General features: G+C 47.8%; 1 protein-coding gene across 6 annotated transcripts in view; it reads right to left on the bottom strand.

Annotated features, from left to right (window-relative positions):
- Positions 1–14,594, bottom strand: part of LOC140628339 (sodium- and chloride-dependent creatine transporter 1-like) — a 24,884-nt gene extending 10,290 nt beyond the window's left edge. The window contains exons 1-7 of one of the 6 annotated variants that reach the window (XR_012026620.1): positions 14,488–14,594; positions 14,103–14,241; positions 10,809–13,985; positions 9,693–9,765; positions 9,526–9,574; positions 5,125–5,283; positions 1,233–1,364 (exon numbers count right to left, since the gene is read on the bottom strand). Coding sequence is in view for 4 of the 6 variants with exons in the window: in XM_072817634.1 (XP_072673735.1) it covers positions 13,900–13,985; positions 14,103–14,241; positions 14,488–14,565 (303 nt within the window). In the remaining 2 variants the exon portion in view is untranslated. Of the gene's footprint in view, positions 1–114; positions 188–1,232; positions 1,365–5,124; positions 5,284–9,432; positions 9,766–10,808; positions 13,986–14,102; positions 14,242–14,487 lie in introns of those variants that run through there. The other 5 variants (XM_072817634.1, XR_012026619.1, XM_072817633.1 and 2 more) reach the window with 5 other exon arrangements.

Below are 14,594 nucleotides of genomic sequence, written 5' to 3'. Positions count from 1 at the left end.
GGAAAAAAGCAAAAATCCTGTCAGCTTTTCACAGCAAAATTATTCTTAGGCGGATAAGAAGAGGTAAATATAAGACAGGAAACTTTTTAAAGATATTCTATTGACAATACACACTCAAGACGAAGGGAAACCTCTGCATCAAACAGGCAACGGAAGGGATCACACGTCAAACCTGGTGCGTACCGACCTATGAATAAAGAGGCAATTGAAGAAACATCTGCCATCTGTATAACAAAACACTAATATCCTATTAATTGTAAAAGCTCATTATAAAGGGTTAAAATATCCAAGCCATGAGGATACAAAAACAAAGCGAACCAAAAGGATGACAAGACAATTCTCAGAGAGGGAGGAACAGAATGACTTGTTAGTCAACTATGAAAAAACTCAGGGCGGTTAATAAAGAAACGTGCATCGAAAGAAACTACCACTTTCCCCGATGCAGACAGCAGGGCGGTACGGGGAGGTCCGACCCCGGGGGAGGAGGTCGACCCATACACCTTCCCACCCACACTGGCCAAGATCCTAGAGCCTTCGTGCTGAGGGACCCGTCGCAAAGCCTCTGGGATAAACTCGCGCACGTGTGCTTTGTGTTCTACAAATACACACATGGTCGTAGTGACAGACGATGTCACCGTCACAGAGGAACGTACACTGGGCCGCCCCGCAGCACCGGGTCTGCGGTCGCCGCACCCCCACAGCGGCACTGCCCCACGGGGTATCCCGAACCCCAAGTGGCTGTTGAGCACACTCAACGGGGGGAGGGTGTAGGTGTCAAGTGCACGCGGAATTAGGAAAACACCGTGACTGGAATGCAAAATACCTCGTTAATACTCTTACTGACTATACACGGCCCAACGATCATATGTGGGATAGGACTGGGTTCAGTAAAACGGATGGAAATTATTTTGTCCCTTTTTTTTTTTTTTTTTTTTTTTTTCTTGGCTCCCTTAGTAAGTTCCCAAAGAGTTTCTCCTGCACGTTTTCGTGGTGAGTTCATTCCGGAGTGTGTCATGGGCTTTACCGTCCCGGGACACGGGGCCCTGCTGACCCTTACTAGTTACCGCTTTATTTAGGGAGGCTCTTAGCTTTGTACTTCCACGGGGCCACTTTGCTGAGTGCTCTTATTTGTAATGTTCTCCAGTAGGATCACCGTGTGTCGTCAGGCAGGCAGTCATAGCATCCTGAAATGATGATTACTGTACCTCCTTCTGTTAGATATTTCTACTTACGTCTTTTTTCCGTGCCTGGTTTAATTTTCTACTTGACACGATAATCGCGTGGAATCATAGTGGTCATACGCAGTATGTGTGTTTTGCTCCAGACTTCAATGGAGATGCTCCTCCTGCTCTTTGGATTCTGAACTGTTGGTAGAAATACGTAATGTAAAGTAAGAATTCCCCTCGTCTGACTATATCAATGTTTTTTTCCTTTTTATAAAGCAAAAAGGACATTCGATCTTGTTGGAGGCTTCTGTAACGTCTGTGGAGAAATGATCACGTGGTTCTTCACTTTAGATCGATTAAAATGGTGTATGATTTCCACAGATTTTCTAACACGGAACCATCCTTACACTCCCCAGTCAATCCCTCTTGGTCACGTTTTATTTTTTTATCGAGGCGTAGCTGACGTACAGTACTATGTTAGTTTCCGATGCACGGCACAGGGATTCAACAGTTTTATACGTAGGAGGCGACCACCAGGATGGGTCTAGCTACCACCTGTCACCACGCAAAGTTGTTAAGATACAACTGACTGGGATCCCTGGGTGGCTCAGCGGTTCGGCGCCTGCCTTTGGCTCAGGGCCCGATCATGGAGCCCCCGGGTCGAGTCCCACGTCGGGCTCCCGGTGCATGGAGCCGGCTGCTCCCTCTGCCTGTGTCTCTGCCTCTCTCTCTCTCTCTATGTCTATCATGAATAAATAAATAAAATATTTAAAAAGTATATAATTGAGTACATTCCCTATGGTGTACATTGCATCCCTGGGTCTTATTTATTTTAAAACTGGAAGTTTTGTACCTCTTAATCTCCTTCCCCTATTTTACTTATCCTCCCACTCGCTGGTGGTCTGTGAAGCACCAGATCGTTCTCTGTATCCTAAGTGTTTGTGCTTTATTTCGTTTTTTTTACATTCCACATACAAGTGAAATCGTACGATATCTGTGTTTCTCTGTGCGAGTTATTTCACGTAGCAGAAGGCCCTCTAGGTCCATCCATGTTGCTGCAAATGGAAAAAGATCTCATCCTACTTTTTAAGGTTTTATGTTTGTACTCATGAGAGACACAGAGACAGAGGCAGAGACGCAGGCAGGGGGAGAAGCAGGCTCCGTGCAGGGAGCCGGACGCGGGACTCGATCCCGGGACCCGGGATCACGACCTGAGCCACCCAGGCGGCCCTCATTCTTTTGTGATGGCTGAGTAACATTCGTGTGTGTGTGTGTGTGTGTGTGTGTGTGTGTGTGTGAGAGAGAGAGAGAGAGAGAGAGAGAGAGAGAGAGGGAGAGAGAGGGAGCTCTTTACCCACTCATGTCTTGGTGGACACTGAGGCTCTTTCCATGCCTTGGCTGTTATTGTGAACAGTGCTCCGGTGAACACAGGAGGGCACAGATCTATCTGAATTAGTGGCTTCTTTTAAGAGTTTGTTTTTTCAGTCATCTTGACACCCAGTGTGGGGGCTTGAACCCACAGGCTCGAGATCCAGAGTTGCACATTCCGCCAGCGCAGCCAGCCAGGTGCCCCTGATTTAGTGCCCTTACTGTCTTCCCTAAGTACACAGAGGTGGAATGGCTGGATCCTACGGTGGTTCTACTTGTAATTTCTTGAGGACTCTCCATGCTGTTTTCCACAGCCGCTGTGCCATTTGGCATCCCCCCCGCCCCCATATCTCAAGGATTTAAATGAGCTACTACATCCTGTTTGGCATAATTCCATTTAGCAGTTGCGCACCGATAGTCGTAAGAATCATTCATAGCTTCATCGTCTGTGCTCTCTCCAGGGGCATCGATCCTCCATAAGCAGCATATGGAAGTTGTAACTCTTTTAATGCCGTGGACTACTTTAACATAGCACCGGAGTGGTCTGCGTCTTAAAGATTTGCTTGAATTGCCCTCTAAAGTCAGCTGACCTAGTACTTTTTTAGAAAGAAGACGTTATTTGTTCACTTGAGAGAGAGAACGCGAGCAGGAGGAGGAGCAGAGGGACAGGGAGACGCCGAGCTCCTGCTGAGCAGGGCGCCCGACTCAGGCCCCCGGGATCGTGACCTGGGCGGAAGGCAGACGCTGAACCCACTGAGCCGCCCAGGGGCCCCGACCCAGTACTTTTTACAGCAGCTGCTTTTGAACCACATTTCCTATTTCTTTTGTAACAACCGATGAGGGGGCGCCCGGTGGCCCGCTCGGTGAAGCCTCTGCCTTCAGCTCAGGGCCCGATCCCGGGTCCTGGGGTCGAGCCCCACGTCGGGCCCCGAGCTCGCTGGGGAGTCTGTTTCTCGCCCTTCCTCTGCCTTTCTCCCTGCTCATGCTCTCTCTCTCGCTTTCTCTCTCGAATAAATAAATAAAAGAAAATCATAAAATAATAGCATCAAACCAGTCTTTACTGTTTTACAGTTTCCCTTTCCTCGTGGCAGTGTCGGTCATTTATGCCTCCGCGGGAAGACAGACCTTTGACCGTTCCCCAATCGGATTGACATGCAGTCGAGTAACTACTGTCTGATTCCACACCAGTTCCTCTAACTCTGTGCTCGTCTACTGACTTTCTTGTCTTGTTGCGTGTATTGGGGCTTTCTTTCTCCCCTTTTGGATGAGTATCTTAGCTGACGGATCACTTTTTTTTTTTTTTTTTTTTTTAAGAACCACTTCTCAAATTTATCAGTTGTGTTATTTTCCTGATTAACTGACTCCTGCATTTATATTGCATGTTTCCTTCCCTAGTTATTCTTCAGCTTATTTCTGGCCTGTGTCCTCATGATTTGCAGTGGATACTTTATTCATTTTCATATTTTCTGGCTCATTCACACAAGTAGGTAAGGCTATACATGTTCTTCCTGTTTTTTTTTTTTTTAAGATTTTAATTATTTCTTCATGAGAGACACAGAGAGAGGCAGAGACACAGGCAGAGGGAGGAGCAGACCCTTTGCGGGGAGCCCGATGCGGGACTCGATCCCGGGACCCCGGGATCACGCCCTCGCCTAAGGCAGACGTCCAACCTCTGAGCCACCCAGGTTCCCCTCTTTGTACATTTACATACAGTTATACCTCGATTGCATGATAAAGTGGCTTTAAATGACACCTAAACTCCTCCACCCGGCTCCAAAATATGAGGCAACCAGGATATCTATAATACGACGCTCCACAGTCTTTCCACCTTCCCTCTCAATGAGCTTGATGATGTTGTTTCCACATTATCGGGCAAAATAACATTGACATTCTCCTTTATGATTATAATTCCTACACCTTTACTACTTTTCCTCTCCATACCGTTTTTTGGTGGCGTAACATTCATATAGAAAAGTGCACAAACCCTATACGTAGAGCTCTACATATCGCCACCGAACCCCGGCAGCAATCAAGAAACCAAACCATTCGAATCAATACCAGTACCCCGGGAGTCACCTGCGCCCCTTCCCCAGTAACTGCTCCCGCTCTGCTCCCAGAAGTGGCCAACCTGGCTTTTAATGACACCCGGCAAGTATTTTTGCTTGGTTTTGAAGGTTATAAAAATGCAGTTATATAGGATGGTTTCTCTAGTGCCTGGTCTCCTCTGCTCATGGTATGTCTCTAAGGCACATGTTTCCCGCTGCACATGGCTCTGGTTTTTACGTTTTCATTCATGTATGATATTCCATCACATGACTACACCACAGCTGTTTTTCATCCATTCTAGTGCTTCTGGAGTTTTCATGTTTTTGACTATTATAAGTAACGTGTCTACGAATTTCATGTTTGAAAAATGTTATACACATGCAGATATGTACAGAGATGCAGTTCTGGTGAGACCGATGGAGGAGTTTTCAGGTTATTTTGTTCATGACTTCGCTGGAACCACAAGATCCCCCTATGACACATTTACCCAGCGCTCTAAATGACAGCACATCACACGGTTAGGGAACGAAGAACATTACTCTACCAGGTAGCAGAGGATACGGCCAAAAATGTGAAGATAGGTGGCTGCAGAGTTCATGCCCAGAATCCAACACAAGTCCCGAGTCCTCGTGGGAAGGTAGGGTTCGTTAGCCAGGACATCAGCAGTTGTGTCATAAGGGTCCACCCCGACCCAGAGACGTGACTGGAGAAAAAGGTTAAAATTAAGAGTCAGAAGCCAGAGTGGAACCAATCTGGAAAGAGTACGTAAAGAACAGTAGTGAAATTATTTGGGTCACTCAACTGAGAAGAAACAGAAAGCTGGTCTTGACCTTGCTTATTATCGAATACTAAATTCCCAAGAGAATCAGAGGTGTTTCAATCGGGGGGGAGGATTAAAAGCATACAATTAAGTAGATAATATGAAACCATGAATATGAACACACTGATGGAGAACTTTTAGGTATAATACCAAAGCCAGAAGCCATGAATGAATAAAAGTATTCAGTATTTGATCATAAACAAATGATAAAAAATATATATATAAAAAAGTATATAAACACATGATAAATCTGTGGCAAAAAATATCACGAAAAAACAAAAAAACCCACAACGGGAATGACTGAAAAAGTTATGTGTAATCAACAACTGAACGGAGCATGATATAAAAAATCCAGAATCGGGGATCCCTGGGTGGCGCAGCGGTTTGGCGCCTGCCTTTGGCCCAGGGCGCGATCCTGGAGACCCGGGATCGAGTCCCACGTCGGGCTCCCGGTGCATGGAGCCTGCTTCTCCCTCTGCCTGTGTCTCTGCCTCTCTCTCTCTCTCTCTCTCTCTCTCTCTCTGTGACTATCATAAATAAATAAAAATAAAAAAAATAAAATATGGACTTATAAAAAAAAAATCCAGAATCCCTGCCTCCCCCCAAATCAATCTCCCTCTCTTTTGCAGAAAAATGTTGGCTTCTGGGCCGCCTCGGGGGCTCAGTGGTTGAGCGTCTGCCTTTGGCTCAGGTCTTGATCCCGGGGTCCTGGCGTGAGGTCCCACATCGCGATCCTCAATCCTCGCGGGGAGCCTGCTTCTCCCTCTCTATGCCTCTGCCTTTCCCTCTGTGTCTCTCAGGAAGAGATAAAATATTTGAGAAAAGAAAAACATTAGTCACGTTCTGCACCATAAGACACAACTTGAAATTTAAAAGAATAGAAACAGGGGATCCCAGGGGCTCAGCGGTTCAGCGCCTGCCTTCGGCCCGAGGCGTGATCCTGGAGTCCCGAGATCGAGTCCCACATCAGGCTCCCTGCATGGAGCCTGCTTCTCCCTCTCTATGCCTCTGCCTTTCTCTCTGTGTCTCTCAGGAATAAATAAAATATTTGAGGAAAAAAAAAAAACACTTTAGTCACGATCCGCACCATAAAACAAAACGTAAATTTAAATTAATAGAAACGATAGGGTATGTGCTCTCAGACCATAACAGAATTAAACTACAAGTCAGTACAAAAAGAGAACAGTAAAAGTCCCACTATACTTGGAGATTTAATGTTATTGAAAAAACACAGGGATCGAAAAAAATCTCAAAAGAAATGCCGAGGTATTTTTAACTAAATGAAAATAAAAATACGACTTTTCAAAATTTGTAGAATGCAGCAAGATTGATGCCTAGAGAGAAATATATCTCATGGAATACATGCATTAAAAAGAAAGATCTAAGATCAATCTAAGTTTCCTCCTTAGGAAAGTAGGAAAAGAAGAGCAAATTATTTTTTTTTAAGATTTAGTTATTTAATTATTCATGATAGAAAGAGAGCGAGAGAGGCAGAGACACAGGCAGAGGGAGAAGCAGGCTCCATGCAGGGAGCCCGACACGGGACTCGATCCCGGGACTCCAGGATCCCGCCCCGGGCCGAAGGCAGGCAACAAACCGCTGAGGCACCCAGGGATCCCCAAGAAGAGCAAATTAAATGCAAAGTAGGCAAAAGCCAAGAATTATAAGAATTAGAGGAGAGCTCAATGAAATTGAAAACAGAAAAGAGGAAAAACAAAAGCTGCTTCAAAGGATCAGTAAAGCCAGGCAAATAAGCCTCAGGAGAGGCAAACGAGGAAAAAAACGCTAAGTCTCTAGGTAGGCTAACAAAGATTTTTTTAAAAAGACACCAATTATTACCACTATGAGAAATGAAAGAGAAATGAAAGACTTCCACACTGTGAAGCTGCCGCTGCTACCCCACGAGGTGGGAGGGGGGCGGACAAGGTCAGCACCTTCTCTGCCCCCCCCCCCTTGGAGCCCTTCAAGCCCCCCAGTGCCTGGTAGCACTGCTGCCAGCCCCAGTCGCTGCCATGTCACACACCCCCTCCACTGCCCCCCGGGGCAGAGTTTGCACAAAGTCCCCCCATAGTATAAGGGGAGCCACGTGAGGGGCAGGGGGGACGGGGAGGAGGTCTGTTCCCCCTGGTGGGGCTGGCGGGGTGTGTAGCTGCCCCCCACCTCTCCCTACTTCTCGCCCCTCAATAAAATGATCTTAAACCGCAAAAAATTAAAAATGAAAATGATTTTTAATATGCATACTTGATTGTTTATTAATATGGCTTGTTTTTATATATTGCTAACACATAATTATATAACATAAAAACAAACAGATTAATCACCTTAAAATATTTAACCACACAGACCTTTAAAGCAAAAGGAATAATCGTGTCACGGGGCTTTAATGTGTATAAAGGCGATAGGTGGGAGAGCTACGTTGAATGAATGACGGGAAAAGGAGTCGAATGGGACAATATACAATATACAATGGGACAATACAAAGAGTACATCTAAATCAATACGTAGAAGAAATGCAGTGAATATAAAATAGCATGGAAATATGTGTGTGAATACATGTACGATGTTTTTGGTGTACATAAATTATTCCAATGAAATACTTAGGAGGATCACGTTGGATATAAAGCGCAAGAACTACGTTGTGCCTATAAAAGAATGCATACGGCACACCATGGAACCTACAGTCATTACAAGGATATTAATCCAATCCCACCAACAATCCTATCTGACAACCTAGGCGAAATGGAGTAAATTCTTCAAAGACACAACGTGCTAAGAGCCACGCAAGACGATGTAGCAAATGCGCAAAGGCCTAGATGTATTAGAGATAATGAGTCCGTAATTAAAACCCTTCCAAAGGAGAACACGCAAGGCCAGGATAGTTTCACCGGAAAATCGTACCAAATACGGAAGGAAGAAATTATACCAATTCTCTACAATCTCTTCCAGAAGACAGAAGCGCAGGAAATACTTCCGAAGCCACTCTACGAGGCCAGCGTTACCCTAACACCAAAACCAAACAGACACAGTGTAAGAAAGCTACAGACCGCTCTCTCTCGCCAACACAGATGCAAAAGTCCTCAAGAAAATTTTATCAAATCGAGGGGGATCCCCGGGCGGCTCAGCGATTTGGCACCTGCCTTCGGCCCGGGGCGTGGTCCTGGGGTCTCGGGATCGAGTCCCTCGTCGGGCGCCTTGCATGGAGCCTGCTTCTCCCTCTAACTGGGTCTCTGCCTCTCTTTCTCTCTCTCTCTGTCTCTCATGAATAAATAAATAAAAATCTTTAAGAAAAAGAAACTATTATCAAATCAAATCCAATAACGTATCCGACGAACTACGCATCACTACGAAGTGAAATTTATCCCATGCGTGCAAGGATGGCGCAACGTGTGAAGATCAGTTAACATGCTCTATCACATCAATAGGCTAAAAAAGACAAATTATATAATCTGATCAAGATACCAGAAAAGGGTTTGGCATAATTCAACCCCTACTCTCGATCGAAACGTGCTCAGCAAACTAGGACTAGAAGGTAACTTCCTAATCTCGATAAGGAACATCTGTAAAGCAATCGACGGTTAACATCCTACTGAATGGTGAGAAATTAAAAGCTTCCCTGTTAAGATCGGGAACTCGCAAGGAGGGGATCCCTGAGTGGCTCAGCGGTTTGGCGCCTGCCTTTGCCCAGGGTGTGACCCTGGAGTCCGGGGATCGAGTCCCACGTCGGGCTCCCTGCGTGGAGCCTGCTTCTCCCTCTGCCTGGTCTCTGCCTCTCTCTGCCTCTCTCTGTGTCTCTCATAGGTAAATACATAAAATCTTTTTTTACAAAAGTAAAATAATTTACTTTTTTCTAATTTTTTTTAATTTCTATTTATTTATGATAGTCACACAGAGAGAGAGAGAGAAGCAGAGACACAGGCAGAGGGAGAAGCAGGCTCCATGCACCGGGGGCCCGACGTGGGATTCGATCCCGGGTCTCCAGGATCACGCCCCGGGCCAAAGGCAGGCGCTAAACCGCTGCGCCACCCAGGGATCCCAAAAGTAAAATAATTTAAACAGAGAGGCTTTGAGGGACAAATCGACATACAGATTACAATTCAGGAAACAATAGAAGGTTCACAAACATACCTCGTCCAGAAGACCAAATCAGCAGGCAGGTGTCATCTAACACGTGATGCTGGGGAAAAAAGCAAAAATCCTGTCAGCTTTTCACAGCAAAATTATTCTTAGGCGGATAAGAAGAGGTAAATATAAGACAGGAAACTTTTTAAAGATATTCTATTGACAATACACACTCAAGACGAAGGGAAACCTCTGCATCAAACAGGCAACGGAAGGGATCACACGTCAAACCTGGTGCGTACCGACCTATGAATAAAGAGGCAATTGAAGAAACATCTGCCATCTGTATAACAAAACACTAATATCCTATTAATTGTAAAAGCTCATTATAAAGGGTTAAAATATCCAAGCCATGAGGATACAAAAACAAAGCGAACCAAAAGGATGACAAGACAATTCTCAGAGAGGGAGGAACAGAATGACTTGTTAGTCAACTATGAAAAAACTCAGGGCGGTTAATAAAGAAACGTGCATCGAAAGAAACTACCACTTTCCCCGATGCAGACAGCAGGGCGGTACGGGGAGGTCCGACCCCGGGGGAGGAGGTCGACCCATACACCTTCCCACCCACACTGGCCAAGATCCTAGAGCCTTCGTGCTGAGGGACCCGTCGCAAAGCCTCTGGGATAAACTCGCGCACGTGTGCTTTGTGTTCTACAAATACACACATGGTCGTAGTGACAGACGATGTCACCGTCACAGAGGAACGTACACTGGGCCGCCCCGCAGCACCGGGTCTGCGGTCGCCGCACCCCCACAGCGGCACTGCCCCACGGGGTATCCCGAACCCCAAGTGGCTGTTGAGCACACTCAACGGGGGGAGGGTGTAGGTGTCAAGTGCACGCGGAATTAGGAAAACACCGTGACTGGAATGCAAAATACCTCGTTAATACTCTTACTGACTATACACGGCCCAACGATCATATGTGGGATAGGACTGGGTTCAGTAAAACGGATGGAAATTATTTTGTCCCTTTTTTTTTTTTTTTTTTTTTTTCTTGGCTCCCTTAGTAAGTTCCCAAAGAGTTTCTCCTGCACGTTTTCGTGGTGAGTTCATTCCGGAGTGTGTCATGGGCTTTACCGTCCCGGGACACGGGGCCCTGCTGACCCTTACTAGTTACCGCTTTATTTAGGGAGGCTCTTAGCTTTGTACTTCCACGGGGCCACTTTGCTGAGTGCTCTTATTTGTAATGTTCTCCAGTAGGATCACCGTGTGTCGTCAGGCAGGCAGTCATAGCATCCTGAAATGATGATTACTGTACCTCCTTCTGTTAGATATTTCTACTTACGTCTTTTTTCCGTGCCTGGTTTAATTTTCTACTTGACACGATAATCGCGTGGAATCATAGTGGTCATACGCAGTATGTGTGTTTTGCTCCAGACTTCAATGGAGATGCTCCTCCTGCTCTTTGGATTCTGAACTGTTGGTAGAAATACGTAATGTAAAGTAAGAATTCCCCTCGTCTGACTATATCAATGTTTTTTTCCTTTTTATAAAGCAAAAAGGACATTCGATCTTGTTGGAGGCTTCTGTAACGTCTGTGGAGAAATGATCACGTGGTTCTTCACTTTAGATCGATTAAAATGGTGTATGATTTCCACAGATTTTCTAACACGGAACCATCCTTACACTCCCCAGTCAATCCCTCTTGGTCACGTTTTATTTTTTTATCGAGGCGTAGCTGACGTACAGTACTATGTTAGTTTCCGATGCACGGCACAGGGATTCAACAGTTTTATACGTAGGAGGCGACCACCAGGATGGGTCTAGCTACCACCTGTCACCACGCAAAGTTGTTAAGATACAACTGACTGGGATCCCTGGGTGGCTCAGCGGTTCGGCGCCTGCCTTTGGCTCAGGGCCCGATCATGGAGCCCCCGGGTCGAGTCCCACGTCGGGCTCCCGGTGCATGGAGCCGGCTGCTCCCTCTGCCTGTGTCTCTGCCTCTCTCTCTCTCTCTATGTCTATCATGAATAAATAAATAAAATATTTAAAAAGTATATAATTGAGTACATTCCCTATGGTGTACATTGCATCCCTGGGTCTTATTTATTTTAAAACTGGAAGTTTTGTACCTCTTAATCTCCTTCCCCTATTTTACTTATCCTCCCACTCGCTGGTGGTCTGTGAAGCACCAGATCGTTCTCTGTATCCTAAGTGTTTGTGCTTTATTTCGTTTTTTTTACATTCCACATACAAGTGAAATCGTACCACTTCTCAAATTTATCAGTTGTGTTATTTTCCTGATTAACTGACTCCTGCATTTTTATTGCATGTTTCCTTCCCTAGTTATTCTTTGGCTTATTTCTGGCCTGTGTCCTCATGATTTGCAGTGGATACTTTATTCATTTTCATATTTTCTGGCTCATTCACACAAGTAGGTAAGGCTATATACATGTTTTTCCTGGGCTTTTTTGGAAAGATTTTATTTATTTATTCATGAGAGACAGAGAGAGAGGCTGAGACACAGGCAGAGGGAGGAGCAGGCCCGAAGCAGGGAGCCCGACAGGTCTTTGAAGCCATTGTGTTATCCTTGTCATTTTCTAGATACTCTCAAGTTTTCTCCTGGATATATTCTTTGAATCGACGTTTAAGGCGGTATTTAAAATTTTCCAGATGACAGGGTGGCTTTCACTTTGTATATTTTTAAGGGTATTATGTATTTATTCATCACAGCACCGAATGGTAGAGGCAGAGAGAGAAGCAGGCTCCGTGCTCCCAGGTCTTTGTTTGGTGGGGGCCTGCTGCTCCCTCTCCCTCTGCCTGCTGCTCCCCCTGCTTGTGCGCACTCTGTGTGTGTGTCTGTGTCAACAAAATGAACATCTTTGAAAAAATACTGTAGCTTTACATAACCCACGTAGTCCCGTCTTATGCATACCACCCGGCACAAGAGAACTTCCTGTGATGATGGAAATGTTCTGTGAGATCCAGAAGCCGCTAGCCACACATGGCTATTAAGCACTCGACACCACACGAGTGTCGTTAAGGAAAGCAATTTTTGATTTCAATTAATTACAGGTAAATAGTCACAGATGACCAGCGGCCACCATATAGGACAGTGCAGCTCTGGACAGTGTCTTTATTCCCACGATGGGCATCAAGTGTCCCTCCTTCCCTTTCCACAACCATTCACATTGATCACATTGTACTTTTCTCTAAATGCTTATGTTTCTACATTTATTTATTCATTTTCTAAATGAATTTATTTATTTATTCATGAGAGACACACACAGAGAGAGGCAGAGACGCAGGCAGAGACGCAGGCAGAGGGAGAAGCAGGCAGAGACGCAGGCAGAGACGCAGGCAGAGGGAGAAGCAGGCCCCATGCAGGGAGTCCGATGCGGGACTCGATCCTGGGACTCGAGGACCACGCCCCGGGCCGAAGGCAGGCGGCGAACCGCTGAGCCACCCAGGGAAGCCCGGCGTATTATTTTCATGTTGAGTCACACAGGTCCCAGAAGCAAGAAAAGCAAGGAGGAGAAGAGAAAGACGATCAGCAAAGTAGAGAGGCTGCAGGTCAGGATCACAATTACGATCTAGTTACAGACGACGGCCTCGACGAAGACGCTGCGCGTCTATAAAGCACTGAGCTCCCGTTATCAACCTCCCTGTACTTGACCCTTGAACAAAACAGGTTTGAATCTGAGGGGCCCACTCCTGTGCTGAAGTTTTCAACAAACACAGCCTAGGACTAAGGTTTTTTTCTCCTGTTTCTGGTTTTATTCACATTTCCCTTCCCCCGCTCACCTCCTGGGCAGAAGGCAGTCTGTGGCATACATACCCCGCAGCAGGCCTGTCACTCAGCTGTTTATGCCGTCGGCGAGGCACGCACTCACCGGTAGCCTGTTGGTAGTAAGGTTTCGAGGGAGTCGAGGGTCACACGCATTCTTCTGTGGTGCGGGGTGGCGGCTCTGTTGTGCAAGGGTCGAGTGTACTTCTCGGGGATTTAAAGAGGGAATTTGAGCATGCTCGACGTTTCCAGCTTTAGACTGTCCCTGTGTACTCATTCCGTGTTGCAGGTGTCTTTAATTTTTTTCCCCAAGATTAACTTGCCAAGTTGACACAGAGAGAGAGAGGGGGAGAGCGCGAGCGAGCGAGCGCACAAGCGGGAGGGGCTGCCGAGGGAGAGGGAGAGGCAGGCTCCGTGGTGAGCAGGGAACCCCACGTGGGGCTGGATCGCAACCCCCGCGAGCATGACGTGAGCCCCCACGGCAGGTGCTCAACCGAGCCGCCCAGGCGCCCTCCGTGTGTCCTGAGACCGACTTGCCTTTTCGTGCAAAGTTGGTCAGCGCCGCTGAGAGCCTCCACGAGGCATAAACCCGGGCTGGAGAGGGACAGGAGGCGGTCGCCGGCCTCCGAGGAGGACCCAGCGTTCTGGCTCACGGCAGGCGATACGGCGTCAGCGCACGATCCATCCTTCTCTTCGGAAACTCCCACCCCGTGCTCGCAACGCACCGCTGCCGGGCTGGAAGGTAACCCGGGTCGGAGCGGCTGCCCACAGCTGGAGACAGGCCGGAGAAGGGGTGCGAGGGGCTGTGCGGCCCGGCCGCGCCCTCCTCCCGTTCCGCGCACGTGCCCTCACCTGCGAGCGGGGACCCCAGCTTGGACCAGTCGGGCTTGAGATGGTAGATGATGCCATCCAGGGCGCCGGGCAGCAGCACTCCGCGCACCAGCAGCACGACGAGGACCACGTAGGGGAAGGTAGCGGTGAAGTACACGATCTGCGGGGGGCGGGCGGCTCAGAGGGGGCCCCGGCCCGGCGGGATGGCCAGGGGACCAGGCCGGGGGCTCCGAGGTCCAGCGGGAGGCCGGCCGGCGGCCGCGCCGTCCTCCTCGAGGCCTCGGCTCCTCCCGGGGAGGCTGTGTGCTCGGCTCGGGCAGCAGCAGCAGCCCCGCGGCGCGCAGGTGACCCACGGGGGTGGGGCAGGGGGACGGGCAGGGCCTGGACGGGGGGGGGTCGGGGGTACCTGTCCGACCGCCTCCAGATGCTCCAGGACCCGGCGCAGGTGATCAGCGGGCTGGGGCCAGGCGGGGCGGCGGCGCATGCGCGGGCTGGGCGGGTCGGAGTCACGTG

The sequence above is a fragment of the Canis lupus genome, chromosome X, assembly GCF_048164855.1.
Source record: "Canis lupus baileyi chromosome X, mCanLup2.hap1, whole genome shotgun sequence".
Classification (NCBI taxonomy): domain Eukaryota; kingdom Metazoa; phylum Chordata; class Mammalia; order Carnivora; family Canidae; genus Canis; species Canis lupus.
Note: the sequence above shows the minus strand (reverse complement) of the source record. Positions and strands in the feature narration are given on the sequence as shown.